The sequence below is a fragment of the Sciurus vulgaris genome (assembly GCF_902686455.1).
Source record: "Sciurus vulgaris genome assembly, chromosome: 17".
NCBI lineage: Eukaryota > Metazoa > Chordata > Mammalia > Rodentia > Sciuridae > Sciurus > Sciurus vulgaris.
The window spans coordinates 49,219,051-49,234,586 of NC_136478.1; the positions used below are offsets into that span (position 1 = coordinate 49,219,051).

General features: G+C 43.9%; 1 protein-coding gene across 1 annotated transcript; it reads right to left on the reverse strand.

The window, feature by feature from the left end:
- Nucleotides 1-1,950: 1,950 nt before the first annotated feature.
- Nucleotides 1,951-15,269, reverse strand: WDR87 (WD repeat domain 87). Its single transcript, XM_079117195.1, is given in 7 exon segments — nucleotides 1,951-2,245; nucleotides 2,248-4,360; nucleotides 4,724-8,115; nucleotides 8,486-8,751; nucleotides 9,571-12,455; nucleotides 12,824-12,991; nucleotides 14,077-15,269. Coding segments are annotated over 7 exon segments (8,940 nt in total). The 5' UTR covers nucleotides 14,152-15,269; the 3' UTR covers nucleotides 1,951-2,204.
- Nucleotides 15,270-15,536: the final 267 nt, after the last annotated feature.

Sequence of the window (15,536 nt, forward strand, 5' to 3'; positions counted from 1 at the left end):
CTGAAAATCCCTTGTGAACGACTAGTGCTGGGACGTTGGGGGAATCTAATGCTTTGTGATGGGGATAAGAAGTCAGTATATAGTGGTGGTGGGATTTAAACGGACCTTGTTTGTACTGTCTCTTAATGCCTTAACGTAGAGCTCTAGATAAAATACAGCTAAATTTGAATCTGATACCCAACTAAATTTGAATTTCAGATGTGGTTTGGGATACACTTAAACTAAAAAATTGTGTTTATTCACACGATTATAGCTGGATATGAGGGGATGGATTGGGAGATGAAGGGGTTTGGGTTTTCTTTTCAGGATAACGAAAATATTAAAATTGATTGTAGTGGTAGATGTACAACTATGTGAATATACTAAAAGCTATTGGGTTATTCACTTTAAATGTGAACTCTATGGTACATAAATTATTTCTCAATAAAACTGTCCAAAAAAGATACCAAGGGTGGGGGGAAATCCTCTTATATCTCCATACCTCCTGCCCCAGTCCATTCTAATCTCTAAAATATCGCATCTTGGGCTGGAGTTGTGGTTCAGTGGTAAAGCACTTGCCTGGCATGTGTGAAGCCCTGGGTTCCATCCTCAGTACCACATATAAATAAATAAAAAAATCCATTGACAACTTAAAAATGTTTAAAAATATCACATCTATCTCCAGTCTCTTTCTACTTTATACCTGGAAGCCAAAAGGATCTTCAAAACAGATCTGATTGTCATCAAAGAGACCTTCAAGGCCCTCTATTATCTAGCCCTTTCCAGCCTCCTTAACTTTCTCTTTCTACTCTTCATACTTATTTGCCTTTTTTTCTGTTTCTCCAAGATACCATGCTTTCTCTCCCCTCTACATATACCCCAACTTTCTAACTCCTGGCCATAATCTTTGTTCTCCTTCACCATTTCTACTTCTCTTCACTCACCCATGTACCTTGTATAAGCCATGGGCACTATAAACATGCTTCCTTGGATCCATTGTTGCCTTCTGCTCTTGGATAATTTCTCAGAAGTATCTTCTGGTTCACTCTTCTCCTTTCACTTAGATCTAATCTACTACACTTACACCTGGTGGTACTGGGGATTTGGTGCAGGGATGCATGCTAGGCAGGCAGTCTTCCATTGAGCCACATTCCCAGCCACACTGCTTTTATTTTGTGATGACAGTACATTTACTTTCCAGAACTTCTATTTGGCTCTTTTCAAATATGCCTCAGGCTTTACCATTGTTTTGATATTTGTGTGTGTATCTGTGTGTATCATTTTTTACGCTATTTAAAAATCCTGATAGTTCTGGTCCTTAGACAACTGGGGACCTATCTGAACCTACACCTAGTCTTTACCTAGATGTAGACTAATTCTCATTGTATCATTCTCTCAAACCCCATGTCCAGTTGGTAGTAAAGGAAGTGAAAGGCATAGGTTTCCCTCCTTTTCTTTTTGCTTTAACCTCAAATGGCCTTACCCCTTAATGTGAGCCAGTGGTGAAGTCACCAGATGGTACTGGTTAGACCTTAGTGAAACTTTTCCCTTTATTTCCTAATACCCAGTTATTTGGAACTGAAGTCAACAGCATGCAGAGGTATGACTGGGCAAATAAGAGTCAATTCCCACCACAGGCCCCCAAATACTAAGGGCATTCTTTTTCCACTATATCAATACTTCTTCTTCTTTTTTTTTTTTAGTTGTAGATGGACACAATACCTTTATTTTATGTATTTATTTTTATGTGGTGCTGAGGATTGAACCCAGTGCCTCACACATACGAGGCAAGTGATCTACCACTGAGTCGCAACCCCAGTCCCATCAGTACTTCTTATGTTAATACAAATATACATTAGTTTTTGTGACAGGTGCTTGTAGTTTTTGGAGGAAGATGGTAGAAGGCCAGGAAGGAATAGGACAAGGACAGACTCTTCTGCCTCCAGGACTACACAGAGTGAGCACCACTGGATTTTGAGTTTTCCCATTTTTAGGAGTACCTTCCTAGAGAAACAAAGCTTGGAGGAAAGGAACACATCAAACTTGTGGCAAACAAGAATCTCCTCTTTATTCCTTATATAGAAACTGGTTTCCACATCTGGGTTGGAAAAGACTTTGATCTGATTCTAAATCTTTGTGGGCCCTAGCAATGAGCGTCCACATTCTAATGACCAGGCATTTCTCCAGCTGAGAATGAAAAGTTCTGCAATCCAGCCCATCCTGAATCAGAGAGTGGGAGCAATGATGTAGGGTGATTCCTTGGTGAGTGAGTATCAGCCTGGGGCAGGCTCTTCCAGGCAAGTTCTAAGATTCCATACTGGGCGATGCCTATGGAAAGGAGAGTACGCACATTATTCTGTCCAGGGAGGGGTATTACACCCTGGAACTTCAGAGGGCTTCTTGGGGTGTGAGAGCCCCCACAAACCAAGCAACAGAACAACCGCTCCCCAGGCACTAGATCCATGGCCTTCAGGGCCTCTTTGTAGACGATCTCTTGGGATTGAGGTTCCTCTCTCAGAAGCAGCTCTTGTAGCAGCCTCTGGATTCGAGGGGACTTAAGCTGGTACAGGTCCATGAGCTGGTGGAACTGTTCCATCCATGCGGTGGAATCATTGGCATATCGCTGCTGTAGCATCCGCAAGACATGGTACAGGGCTACAAATGTCTCCCATGGAGGTACCTCCTCTTTTTTTTTTGAAATGGGTTGTGTCTCCTTCTCCAACTTGGGCAATTTGGGAAACCTGCCCTTACCCTTAAAATCCCATAAGTCCTTTTGAAACATTAGTGCCAGGGTTTGTTTGTCCACAGAAGTATGAGCACCTCTGAAAATGTCTCTTTTGGCAGGATAAAAGTGTCTTGTCTCCATCTCTTTGAGAGCATCTGATAACTGCTGTATTCGTTGACTTCTGTAAGGCTCTCCTAGAAGATGCCAGTTTGTAGCCTTTGGGTCTGTAAACCTCTTGGTAACTAATGGGGACTTTGGTGTGGGAATAGCCAAAGGTTCTAGCCGACTCTCCTTTTCCTTCCCTTTTATTGGAGGAATCACTTTCAGGCGTTTTTGACTCATGAACTCCCAACTGGATTTTGAGGTCCCTGTGCCTCGTGATTCCAGGGCCTGCTTGTGATAGTATGCAATGGCTTCAAGTTTTGCCCGGTGCAGCCATTCTAAGTCTCCCTTTGAGGTGAGGTCTTTGAGGAGCTGACATAGTCTGTGGAAACTATCCTTGGAAAGCTTTTCTCCTGCTTCCATCCGTTCTAGGACATGGTGGAGCCACTCGACATCTGAGAGGCTGGCCTCTGGATATTTCTCTGCCAGGACTTGAGAGAGAGAGAACTGTACCTTAGTCTGTCCAATGAGAGATGGATGACGCTGCAAAAACCACTTCCACTTGGTACGTAGTAGTTTGTGTTTGTGAGCTCCCGTGGTTCCCTTAAATATGTAGGGCATGAGTGGTGTCTTTATGTCCAGCTCTTGGGACTCCAAAATTGAATCTAAAACAGGTAGCGATGTGGGCTTATATATTGGTAACAGTTCTTTTTCTTTATCCATCACCTTTATCTTTGGGAATGTTCTAGATGTCTTGAGTACTGTGGCCTCTTCTCCCAAGGATATCTGTTTTTCCAACTGTGCTGGTATCTTCTCTCTCATCTTCAGAGCTACTAAAATGCTTTTCTTGGAAGGGCTTGTGGCCTCTTCTCCCAAGGATATCTGTTTTTCCAACTGTGCTGGTATCTTCTCTCTCATCTTCAGAGCTACTAAAATGCTTTTCTTGGAAGGGCTTGTGGTCTCTTCTCCCAAGGATATCTGTTTTTCCAACTGTGCTGGTATCTTCTCTCCCATCTTCAGAGCTACTAAAATGCTTTTCTTGGAAGGGCTTGTGGTCTCTTCTCCCAAGGATATCTGTTTTTCCAACTGTGCTGGTATCTTCTCTCCCATCTTCAGAGCTACTAAAATGCTTTTCTTGGAAGGGCTTGTGGTCTCTTCTCCCAAGGATATCTGTTTTTCCAACAGTGTTGCTGGTATCTTCTCTCCCATCTCCAGAGCTTCTGAGATGCTTTCCCTGGAAGGGCTTTTGAGAACATCCAGTTTGATAGCACTGCCTTTGTCTGGAGGGATACCTTTTACAACGGAAAGGATCATTTTCCTTCCTAGTAGTTCCTTCCCTCTTTCTTTTTGTAACTTAAGTAGTAGGTCTCTTTTCAAGACCTCTTTTTTCTTGACCACTTCTCGCAGTGATCTCTCTTTTTCCACCTCTCCTGTCCCACTCAAACTTTCCTTTTCTTCCACACTCATTCTTTCTTCCTTCTCCTCAAACCCTTCTTCCTCCTCCTGTATCACCTTCTTTTTCTTTTTCTTTTTCTTCTTTTTCTTCTCCTCCTTTTCTTCCTTCTCCTCCTCCTTCTCCTCCTCCTCCTTCTCCTCCTCCTCCTCTTCCTCCTCCTCCTCCATCTCATCCTCCTCCATCTCCTCCTTCTCCTCTATCTCCTCCACCTCCTCCACCTCCTCCTCCATCTCCTCCACCTCCTTTAGCTGCTCCTCTTCTTTTTCTCCTTCTCCTACTCCTACACCTACTCCTTCTCCTTCCCCTTCTTCTTCTTCTTCTTCCCCTTCTTCTTCCTCTTCCTCTTCCTCTTCCTCCTCTTCTTCCTCTTCCTCCTCCTCTTCCTCTTCCCCCTCTTCCCCTTCTTCCTCTTTCTCTTCCCCTTCCTCTTCCTCCTCCCCAGATGAACTCTTTTGCTCTACTTCATCTAATAGGTTTTCTATTTCTTTAGAAAATTTCTTTTCACTTTCCACCTCATCTGTTTGACCATAAAACTTTCCCTTTGGGGTAACAACTCCCTTTAACTGTTTTCTTTTTCTCCCCTCTTGTTTAGGGGATGGGGTTGCCTCTTTTATTTCCTCTATTATTCCTTCCCTCTCTTCAGCCTGTGTGACTTCTCTATGTTCCCTGGCCAATCTTCTTTCTTCCTCAGCCACTCTTTTCTCTAGTTTTATCACTTTTCTCATTTCCTTGGCCAGTTTTCTCTGTTTCTTAGCCAGTTTCTTCTCATCTGTGGTCATTTCTTCATCTTCCTTAGAAAAATCCCACTGTTTGCTATCAAGTTTGTTCTGTTCCGTGGTCAACATGCTCTCCTTAACAAAGAGTGACCTCTTAATTTTTGTCAACTTTATTTTTTCCTGGGTTAGTTGCCTTTCATCACGGATAAGTTTTTGAAGAACCTTTAAGATTCTGCTGACTTTTCTTGGTTGCTTGGAAATAGCCTTATTTTCCTTCCTTAATGCTTTGGCTAACTTCCTTTCTTCTTGGACATATAGTCTCTGCCCTCCAGTATATTCCAGTTTTCCTTTGGCAATGTCCCTTTTCTCTGTAGCCAGCATCCTATCTTCATAGATTAGTATCTTCTCCTCCAGTGACAGTTTCTTCTTAATTAGTGCCATCTCATGCTTAGTCAATTTTGCCTGTTTGGGGATTTCTTGAGTCCTTCCCTCCATGGAGAGAATTTGTGTCTCATTCAACCTCATCTTCTCTTGGGCCACCTTCTGCATTTCTGTGTTCAATGCCTTTTCCTCCTTAGCAATATCCTGCTCTTCTTTGAGCAATTTCTTCTCTTGGAACATTGACGCCTTCTCCACAGCCAGTTGCATCTTTTCCTGGGCTAATTTCCCCTGGTTTTCACCCAGAATTGCTTCTGTTTGAATCAGTTTCTTCTCTACAGCAGCCAGTCTTTCCTTCTTCTGGGCCACTGCCTCCTGCTCCTGTTTCAGCCTCTTCTCTCCCTGAACTAGTTTTTCCTTGTACACATCCAGTTTACTCTTTAACTGAGCTAACTGCTCTCTCCCCTGGGCAAGTTTTTCTTTAATATGGAGGAAATTATCTTGCTTCTGAGTCAATTTTTCATTTTCCTGAGCCAACTTCTTCTTTTCTTCAGCCAGATTCTCCTCTTTCTGGGCCAGTCTCCTCTTATTCTGTGCAAGTTCATTCTTGTTATTGGTCAATGTTTTCCATTCCTGGACCAGTTTCTCTTTGTTCTCCATCAGTTTCTCCCTTCGCTGGGCCAGTCTTTTCTCTTCCTCAGGCATTTTTTCCTTGTTCTGGGCCAGCTTCTCCTCTTCCTGGATCAGCAGCTCTTCTTCCTTGGCCAGCTTCTCTTCTTCCTTAACCAGATTCTCCTCTTGCAAGGCCAGTGTCTCCTCATCCTGAGCCAGTTCTTCCTTTTCTTCAACAAGTCTCTCTTCTTCCTCATTCAGTGCACCTTCTTTCCTAGCCAGTTCCTCCATGTCCCATGCTAGTCCCTTCAGTTCTTTGGCCAGCTCCTTTTCTTGCTCTCCTAGACTTTGCTCCTTCTGAATTAGTATTTCTGCTTTCTGGCCCAAGACATTTTTTATATCAGCTATTCTCTCTCCTTTCTTGGCTAGCTTCTCCTCTTCCTGAGCCATTTTCTCTAATTTCTTGGCCAGGTTCTTCTTTTGCTGGGCTACTTGCTCTGCTTCCTGGTGTAGCTTCTCCTCTCTTTCAGCCAGTTGTTCCTCTTTATGGGCAAATATCATCTCTCCCTGGGCCATTTTCCCATCTCTCAGGAACATTTTCACATATTCTTGGGCCAGTTTTCTCTCTTCCTGAGCCAGTTTTCTCTCTTCTTGTGCAAGTTTCTCTTCTTCCTGTGCTAGTTTCCTCTCTTGTTTGGCTCGTTTTCTTTCTGCTTTGGCTTGTTTCCTCATTATACTGGCTTGTTTCTGTTCTTCCCAGATCTGTCTCTGCTTTTCTGTGACTGGCTTTTCTTCTTCTTCAGACTCCTGGGACACTTCTTCCTCCAGAGTCAGTTCTTTCTCACCCTTGGATTTGGATGACATTTTTTCCCAGATCTGTCTCCACTCATCCCATGTCCGCTTCTTCTTCTCCCCCTTCTGTGTTTCCTCATCTGGGTATGGTTCCTCTTCTTCCTCCTCTTCATCCTCCTCTTCATCCTCCTCTTCCAGAAGATGGCTTCTATCCCATTCTTGCTTCCATTCATCCCAGGGTATCTTTGTTTCATCGGAGGCCTTTTTCCACTGATCCCAGGACTTCTTCCATGCCTGCCAGGTTAGCTTCCTCTCAGCCTTATCTGTTTTTTCTTCTGGCTCAACCACTTCCTCTTTTGGTTTGGACGTTTTCCTCCCTTCCTTACTCACATCCCTCTCTTCCTTGATCATTTCCCTCTCTTTTTTACCTACTTTCCTTTCTTCCTGACTTACTGTCTTTTCTGGCCTAGATAACTTCTTAAAGGATTTCTTTTCTTCTTTCTTTGACTTTAGTTTTCCCTTGAGTTGATCACCTGATTCTAAAAATAAAACTTTCTTTTTTTTGCCTTTTTTTGTTATCACTTCTTCCAAGCCTTGCATATCCTTTTCTTCCTTTCCCTCTTGCTCTTGCCCCTCTGATATCTCTTTCTCACCCCCAATCACCATGTCCTCTCTAATTGCTTCTTCATGGATAAAAATTGTTTTTTCCTCTGGCCAGACTACATCCCAGTCAGCGTCCTCAAGCACTTCCTCGCTTTCTGTCTTCAGCACTGGGCAGATCTTCTGAAAGAGTTCCCAGCTGGGTTGCCGATCTACCAGCATCTCCCGAGCCACAGTCACTAGCTCCTTGTTTAGATCTTCTGACATTTTTGTTTGGGAACCAGATATCCTCAGAGTCATAAGACGACACAAGTCATCCCGCCACGATGAGATATCTCCAGGGATAACCCTGTGGCCAGGTACTCCAGAAGCACCTCGCCCAGAGGGTTTAACTTTTCTTATAACTGGTTCTTCCGCTACAGGAACTGGAGGTTCCTCAATGAAATCTTCAGTTTCTTTTCTTTTTTTCTTGAGCACTTTTGTGGGTTTCTGAGCTGTTGCTTTCTTGCCTTTTTTGCCATGTGTTTTCTTCAGCATCTTCAGGGTCAGAGCAATGTGTTCCTTTGAGGAATCTTTATCTGATTGTTCAGCATCTTTTGAGCCTTTTATTAAACTGACAGTTGACGACTTGGAAACTGTGTCCTCCATCTCAACTGGAACCTCTTCACTTTCACCCTCTACAGGAACTGGCTCTATGCTTATCTGTTTAGACTCTCCCTCTTTTATCCTTCTGAGACTTCGCAACAACTTTCGGGCTGCAAAGAAAGTCAGGAGATGGAGGTAAGTAAAGCATGGGAGGCTAAATGAAACTCTTCCCAAATCTAATGTGAGCTAAGAGGAACTCCCATAGAAGAGGTAGCAAGAGAGAGGCCTTTAAAGGAAAAAGAAAAGAAAAAAGAAAAAAGCATTCTCCTTGCTGTATTCTCAGCATACTTCACAATTGTAGAGAGACAGACCTTGGAGCCTTCCTGGATTTGGGTGGATTATTCCAAAGAGAATTCTCTTCTGTGACAAGGTCTTTCCATTTCTCTCTTTTCCCACCTAGTATCTCTTGGACCCATCATAGTCCTAACTACCCTGCCTCTTGGAGACCCTGAGACATGGAGCAGATCACCCTGTACATACTTTGCTTTCTGCCTGCTGCTCGGCTTCGTTTTGGGCCTTTGCTGGGCTTGAGTTCATACTCTTCAGAAAATGATGGACGTTGTGTGGGAGAGTATAGTCGTTCGGAAACCTTTGAGACATCCAAAGAAAAATCAGGCTTTTTATCTCCTTTTGCCAAGGTCAGGTTTTCATTTAGTCGTTGCTCCACTTGAGTGTGAAGGATTTGGAGGTCTGTGGGTCGCATCCCCAGCAGATGATCCAGGGATTCCTCCCCAACCATTTCTTGCCTATGAAAGTCAAAGGAGAGGAAGGACTTTACTGAATCAAGAATAAGAGGGAGAATGGGAAGGAAAGAACTGCTGTGGTACAGGCAGGGGGCTTGGCAAAGTAACCACAGAGACAGCACAGGTAGAGGTAAATGAAGGCCAAAAAGAAAGATTAAAGTCCAGGAAGCCAAGATGGCCATGACTGGAGGAGTCTGTATGAGGGTTCTAGCAGGACGGGGAAAGAATGGAAAGTGAAACTTGAAGGGAATAGAGGACAGAAGATAGAAATAGGCAAAGAAAAGGAGAACCGGGGGCTGGGGTCGTGGCTCAGTGGTAGAGCACTTGCCTAGCACGTGTGAGGCACTGGGTTTGAGTCTCAGCACCACATATAAATGAGTAAATAAAATAAAGGTCCATCAAAAACTAATTAAAAATTTTTTAAAAAGGAGAAAGAAATGAGCAGTTGGGGGATCATGAAGGATAGTCTAGGAATAGAAAAAGGTTATGAAAGAAAAGAGAGATCAGGGAGAGCTAATAAACAGGGATGAGGAAACTAGCAATGAAAGGGAACTGGAAATGGGGAAAGGGGAATAAAATTAGCAGGTGGTAAAGAATTGAGGAAAGAGCTAGGTGTGGTGGTGCACATCTATAATCCCAGCAACTTGGGAGGCTGAGGCAGGAGGATCACAGGTTTAAGACCAGCTTTAGTAATTTAGTAAGACCTCATCTCAAAATAAAATAAAAAGGGCTGGAGATTAGATCAGTGTCCCTGGGTTCAACTCCCAAACTGCAAATAGTATTAGTAGTAGTAAATAATTGAGGAAGGCACAAAAAACTTACTGCATATCTCTGTAAGTTTCTCTTTTCTGGATCAAGTTTAAGAGTGAGGTCTTAGAGTGGATTCCAGTCTCAGCCATGAGCAGCAGTGCCTTACTCCTCACTCTTTGGTCCTTATCCATTAATCCTTGAGCCAGAGGCAAGGCAAAGAGATGAGTAATCATTCCTAGACGCTTCAACCCTTCCCAGGCTAATTCTCGGATAATTGGGTTAGAATTGGTTGTATCATCCAGCAGACGATGGGCTGTCTCAGAGCGCAGGGGTGGAGACACCTGATAAGAAGCAAATATCTGCCCTAGTGCATCAATGCAGCTTTGGTACTTCAGTGGAATAGCATGGATCATAATACCGAGGATTGTCTCAATCAGGCTACTAACAGCTATTTCATTCATTTCACTCATTTTTCTTCCCAGCCAACTGCGATTTGCTGCATCTTTAAGGAAACTGTAGTTTACATCCTTGCCTAGTCTTAATTTTATGAGGCTTTCATCATCCTCCTCTGCAAATTCTCCTAGATCACTTAGAGCTCTTACTCTCCCATGCCAAAAGGAGAATGGTTCGGACTTGTCCCATTTCAGTTCCCGCTGGGGTGAGTGCAGATTGCACTGTAAGAATATTGGACTTCCCTCTGGCCAAAGACGGGCACGGATCACTGAGTTGGGGATGTAGCAATCAGGGGCAAGGAACCATTTCCGCCCATGACCAAAGTAGCATCGCAATATCTGATAGGGGTTAAGTCCATCCCAGCTAGTCAGCTGTAATTGGGGAGGAACCACATATTGGGTATGGTGAGGTTTGTTCATCTCTGTCCAGTCAGTTCCCATCTTTTCCAAAGCATCATGTGTGGAGGTACCCAATAATACAGGGCCCCCATCTGTATCTTCTTCTATGACATGTGGCACAGAGTTGTCAAAGGCAATGGCCCGCTTATTGACAAGAGTCTCCAGACCCACTAATTCCTGTTTTCCATGACCACAGTAGATATACTTGGGCACAAACATGGTCTCAAAGGAGAAGAAAAAGCCTGGTATAAAAGGCTTAGGGACTTCTAGCACTTCATCTGTCATAGTCATAAAGGAAAGGCGGGACAGCACGGAGGGGGGAAGCAGTTTTAAGCAAGACACCAGATACAGACTCTGGTTGAAAGTCACAAGCAGGTCGCCCCGGTCATTAGCAAAGCAGAGTGGGCCAAAGTGCAGCGATGAGTCCAGCATGGCTATGAGTCTACCATGAAAGTCCCATATTCGGACAGAGCCATCAATGCCACCTGTGACAAAAAGACTCAAGGGCAAGCAGACATCAAAGGATGTGATGGTACATTGGTGCAAAGGCAAAGTCTCAATGAACTTTGAACTTTCCTGTGACACAGCAGACAGAAAATCATGGAACTTCCAGAGACGCAGGCAGTTGGCGTCTGTGATGGCACCCACAGTCTTAGGCAAGAGTATCAGGTGTTTTAGGTGACAGCTGCTGAGAATGCTGGCAACGGGCTGCAGTTGTACTCTGATCTCAGTAAACACAGCTTCTGACAGGTGTACATAGTCATCCATTCCATAAGAACAGAGTAAAGCGTTTTCTCGGCTACCAAGAATCCCTCCAGACATTGTAGAAAGTGCCAGTACAGCCCCCAAATGCACTAATTTCTCTATTCGGGCACAGCTGTGCTGGGAGAGCACTCTTATCATACCACTCTGGTGCCCAGAAAATATCAGTCCTTCTAGCCCTCGCCCCAGGTGGAAATGCCCATAAGCCAGGCATTGTACAAAGTCATGAGAATCTGGTGATGTACCTATGAGATACTTAGCTGGGCAAGGGCAGCGGGTTGTGTCGAACACCAGCACCTCTGAGCCACCTGTTGCCACAAAGAGCTCCTCTTTTCTTGGATCATAGGCCCAATCCACAGCGTGGTCCAGGATTGAGAAGGGCCAGGTGAGAACCAGAAGCTCCCCTGTTAGTGGGGACACAAAGCGCAATAGGCCATCCTCTGTAGTGCACAGAATTCGGAACCAGTTTTCTCCGCAGCAGATTCGACGCACCTGCTGGGGAGTAGAACCACAGACATTGAAGAGGGTATAGAAGTAGGGCAGACGACGCAATGAAAAACTATAGGTAGTTTGGCAGAAGAAAGTAGTATCATCAATAAACTGGAGGCGGTATAGCTCCTCACCAAGTTCTAGTCGCCGAAGCAGGTTCCCTGAAGTCAGGTTCCACTCCTTGATTGTGCCTTCTTTGCCAGCTGTTAGCAGGGTGTGGGCCTCTGGCCGGCTGCGGATACATACGACTAATGAGGAATGGGCCTTGAAACTGTGGAGGGGATGGCTTCGAGTGAGGTTCCATACTTGGATTTCCCCACTCTTGTTTCCAGCATAGAGAAAGCCCTGATCAATACAGGTGAAGCAGCAGGTGATAGAGGAGCCACTGCTGGATGTGAACTTCTTCGCCTCTCCCAGCTGGCCTTGACCCTGGCGCTCAAAGACCCTCACTACTGTCTCACATAGAGCTAGGAGGGAGCCATTTGGGCCATTCAGCATTATGTCCTGGACAACCTCATCACCAGGCATGGAAAACATGTTGGCTATTTGGAGGCCCTTGCCACTTCGCTCAATGACCCAGGTGACCACTGCCCCCAGGATGCCAGACAGAAGCATTTTCATTTCTGGGTCATAGCAGAGGCAGTTGATATTGAAGCGGCAGGGCACTATTCCTAGTGGCTTAAATGCCCGAAAGTGGTCCCCAAAAAGCCGCAGGAGCAGATCACCACAGTAGGCCACAAGGATGTGAAAGGAACCTGTGTGGACCATTGACTGAATGGGTGGCAGTCGCTCAGTCATGGAGAATGTTCTTTTCTCAACCGTGTCCTCCGATTTGCTCTTCATCCATACTACAGCCTAGAAGAGAATAAGATGGAAACTGCACAGAAACAATAGTAGAGGAGGAAAGGGCCTGATAGTCAGCTACTTTTCCCTGTTCTTTTTGCTAAGGAGGAATTGGAAGTCTCCAGTGATTTTACCCCATGGTGACGGTAGCTGAAACTAGGAAGAGGTGGGAAGCTTGGGCTCCTTTTCCTATACTTAACCTCTGTAGAGGACCACAAAAGTTTACTTAGCTTGGAGACTAATTGCAGGAAGAATGAGAGGGGAATCATGGATCCGATCACATTCAAGGGGTATATCTTCCTTTGTCATCCTGGATTGAGAGCTATATGGGCATGGTCCCTTAAAGAATACAATAAGAAGGATAAGAAACTCAGCTTCACCTGTATTTCTTTTGTGTAGGATGTCATCCAAGAGAGGGAGGCAAAAAAGTAGGCATCAGTGAAGTAGTGGCATATGAGTGGCATATTTTGAGGATAGCGAGATTCTTTAAACAGTATCTGGGACCGGTCACTCAGCACAACTATGTCATTCTTTGGTTCATTTAAAGCCTGTGGGGGAGAGACATGGCATTAACAAAGAGACCAGGGCACACATGCACTAAATAAATAGTCGCAAAAGTCACAGGTGGCTAGCATGTTGGCACAGTCCCATAATCCTAGGGACTAGAAAGACTGAGGCAGAAGGATTGCAAGTTTTAGTCCAGTCTTGGCAACCTAGTGAGCCTGTGTCTCAAAATTAAAAATAAAAAGGGCTGGGGATATAGTTCAGTAATAGAGTGGTCTGGATTTAATCCTCAGTACTGCAAAAAAAAAAAAAAAAAAAAAAAAAAAGAAATCACAAGTCAATTCCCCAAATCATATATCCTGCCCCTCCTAACTCCTGTTACATCCACATGTGTACATCTTAACACTTAGAGAACATCTCCACTTTGCAAGAATGTAAAGTGGTCTCCCAACAAGTGAGGGAATAAGACCCCTCCAGGTCCTGTAGGAACATATTTTATAGTGTGAACACAGGGCAAAGCTATGTTCTTCCCAACATGAAATTAGCTACACCTGTCCTCACAAAGGTACCTGTGTCATTAAAGACATAATATCTAAAAAATTATCCAAGTTAGTACATTACCTTATAGCCATGTGTAATAGTACAGTATTACAAAAATAAGAGCAGCTCTAAGTTATTAAATCTTAAAAATACAACTTTTTAGGACACCCTATCTGGCCGTTAAATTTGGCAGAGGAACAGCACATACATGATATGTATTGTCCCGTAGTGATAGAACATGGGCTGTGAAATGTGCACCTGGGATCCATCTGTACAAAGCCAGCAATAGCAAACCAAGATTGACAAATGTTCTTCCTGGCACTTTCTCCCTTCTAGGAAATCTCTCTTTCCAGAGGGGTTGGTTCCTCTGACAATGCTTCAAAGTAGTCACTTCCCATGTCAAAATTTCCTTTTAAGAGAAACTCATTAGAAATTGATGTCTCACTTCCTCTTTTAAGGTAACACCTCTCTTGATGGCCTACTCTGTTCACTTCTTGCTTTCATGAACAGTCTATGACTCTTCTGAGTGCTTATTACTGTTAAGATAGAGGCCAACCAATATCATGTTTATGCCCTACATATACATTACCTTGTTTTCTTCTATGAAGTCATTTACAACGTATTTAAAATTCTCCCAAGTGGGAATGAGTCGGGGGGACGACATAACTTTGATTTCCCTCTGGTCCTCTTCAGGATCATTGTTTAAAAACCTGTGGGAATCCAAAGGAGGGCTTTTTAACCACAGTTACTTTTTGAGGAACTAGGAATCAGAAGGTAAAAAAACCCCATCATCAGGTTTCTTGTACACCTTGTGAATGTCAGAAACTATGCACAAGACAAAGCTTCTCATTTAATCCTCAGTATGCTTCAGTGAGGTAGGTATTGTCCCCTTTTACAGATGAAAAAACTGACTCTTGGAGAGGATAAATAAAGGAGTTGGGATTGAATCTTAGCGTTTTCTATCTAGGATATTATAAGCAAAGGAAACAGAAACTTATAGAGGCGCTGGAAAAAAAATACCTTCACAGGCAAATGATAGTTCTTTGCTGGTTGTGGTGTCAGGAGAGCATTTTGTGAGGACTATGGGTTTTTCAAAGTGTGGTCTCTGGATCTCCTGCACCAGGATTCCTGGGGGAGGGAGGAACATCTTCAAATACATATTCTATCCCAGCAACTTGGGAGGCTGAGGCAGGAGGATCACAACTTCAAGGCCAGCCTAGGCAACTTAGGGAGACCCTGAATTAAAACAAAATTAAAAAAGGATTGGTGATGTAGCTCAGTGGTAAAGCACCCCTGGGTTCAGTGTCCAATACTGCAAAACAAACAAACAAAACCCAAATGCAAATTCCTGGACCCCAGTCTGAATCAGAACCATGGAGGTGAAATCCAGGAACCTTCACCTGTAAAAAGCTCTCTAGGTAATTCTATTGACATTAAAGTCTGACTACTGAAAGAGGAAGTGGAGATAAGGAACACCTGGGACTAACAGCTCTACCTAGCACAGCTGAAGAAAGGATCCAGCCCTTTGGCCTTGCAGGCTTCTCGGGGGTTGGGGGAGCAGGTAATAATTTCTTTCTTTTCTCCCCCACCCCCCGACCCCCATCTTTTAAATCAGCAAGGGCATTCGGTTTTTGGTTTGCTTGTTTTTTGTTTTTTTTTTTTTTTTAAAGTTGTAGATAGACACCTTTATTTTATTTATTTAATTTTATGCAGTGCTGAGGATCGAACCTAGTGCTTCACATGTCCTGGGCAAGCACTCTACTACTGTGCTACATGCCCCCACCCAGGAAATAATTATTTATAGAAGATAATCTGTTCGTTGCCCACTTCCCCATTCCCTTTTCTTTGGCCACTGTGAGGACGAACTTCTACTTTTCTTGGTTGGGTTGTGAATAAATCTCACTTCTAACAATCCCCTTCTCTCAAGCAGTCTGTCATTTCTGGTGTGACAATGGGTTTGCTTTTTCTCATTGATGAAATGAAAATGCCAATCTTTCCTACTTCACAGAATGTTTGCAAAGATCAAATAGGATTATTCATGTGAAACCC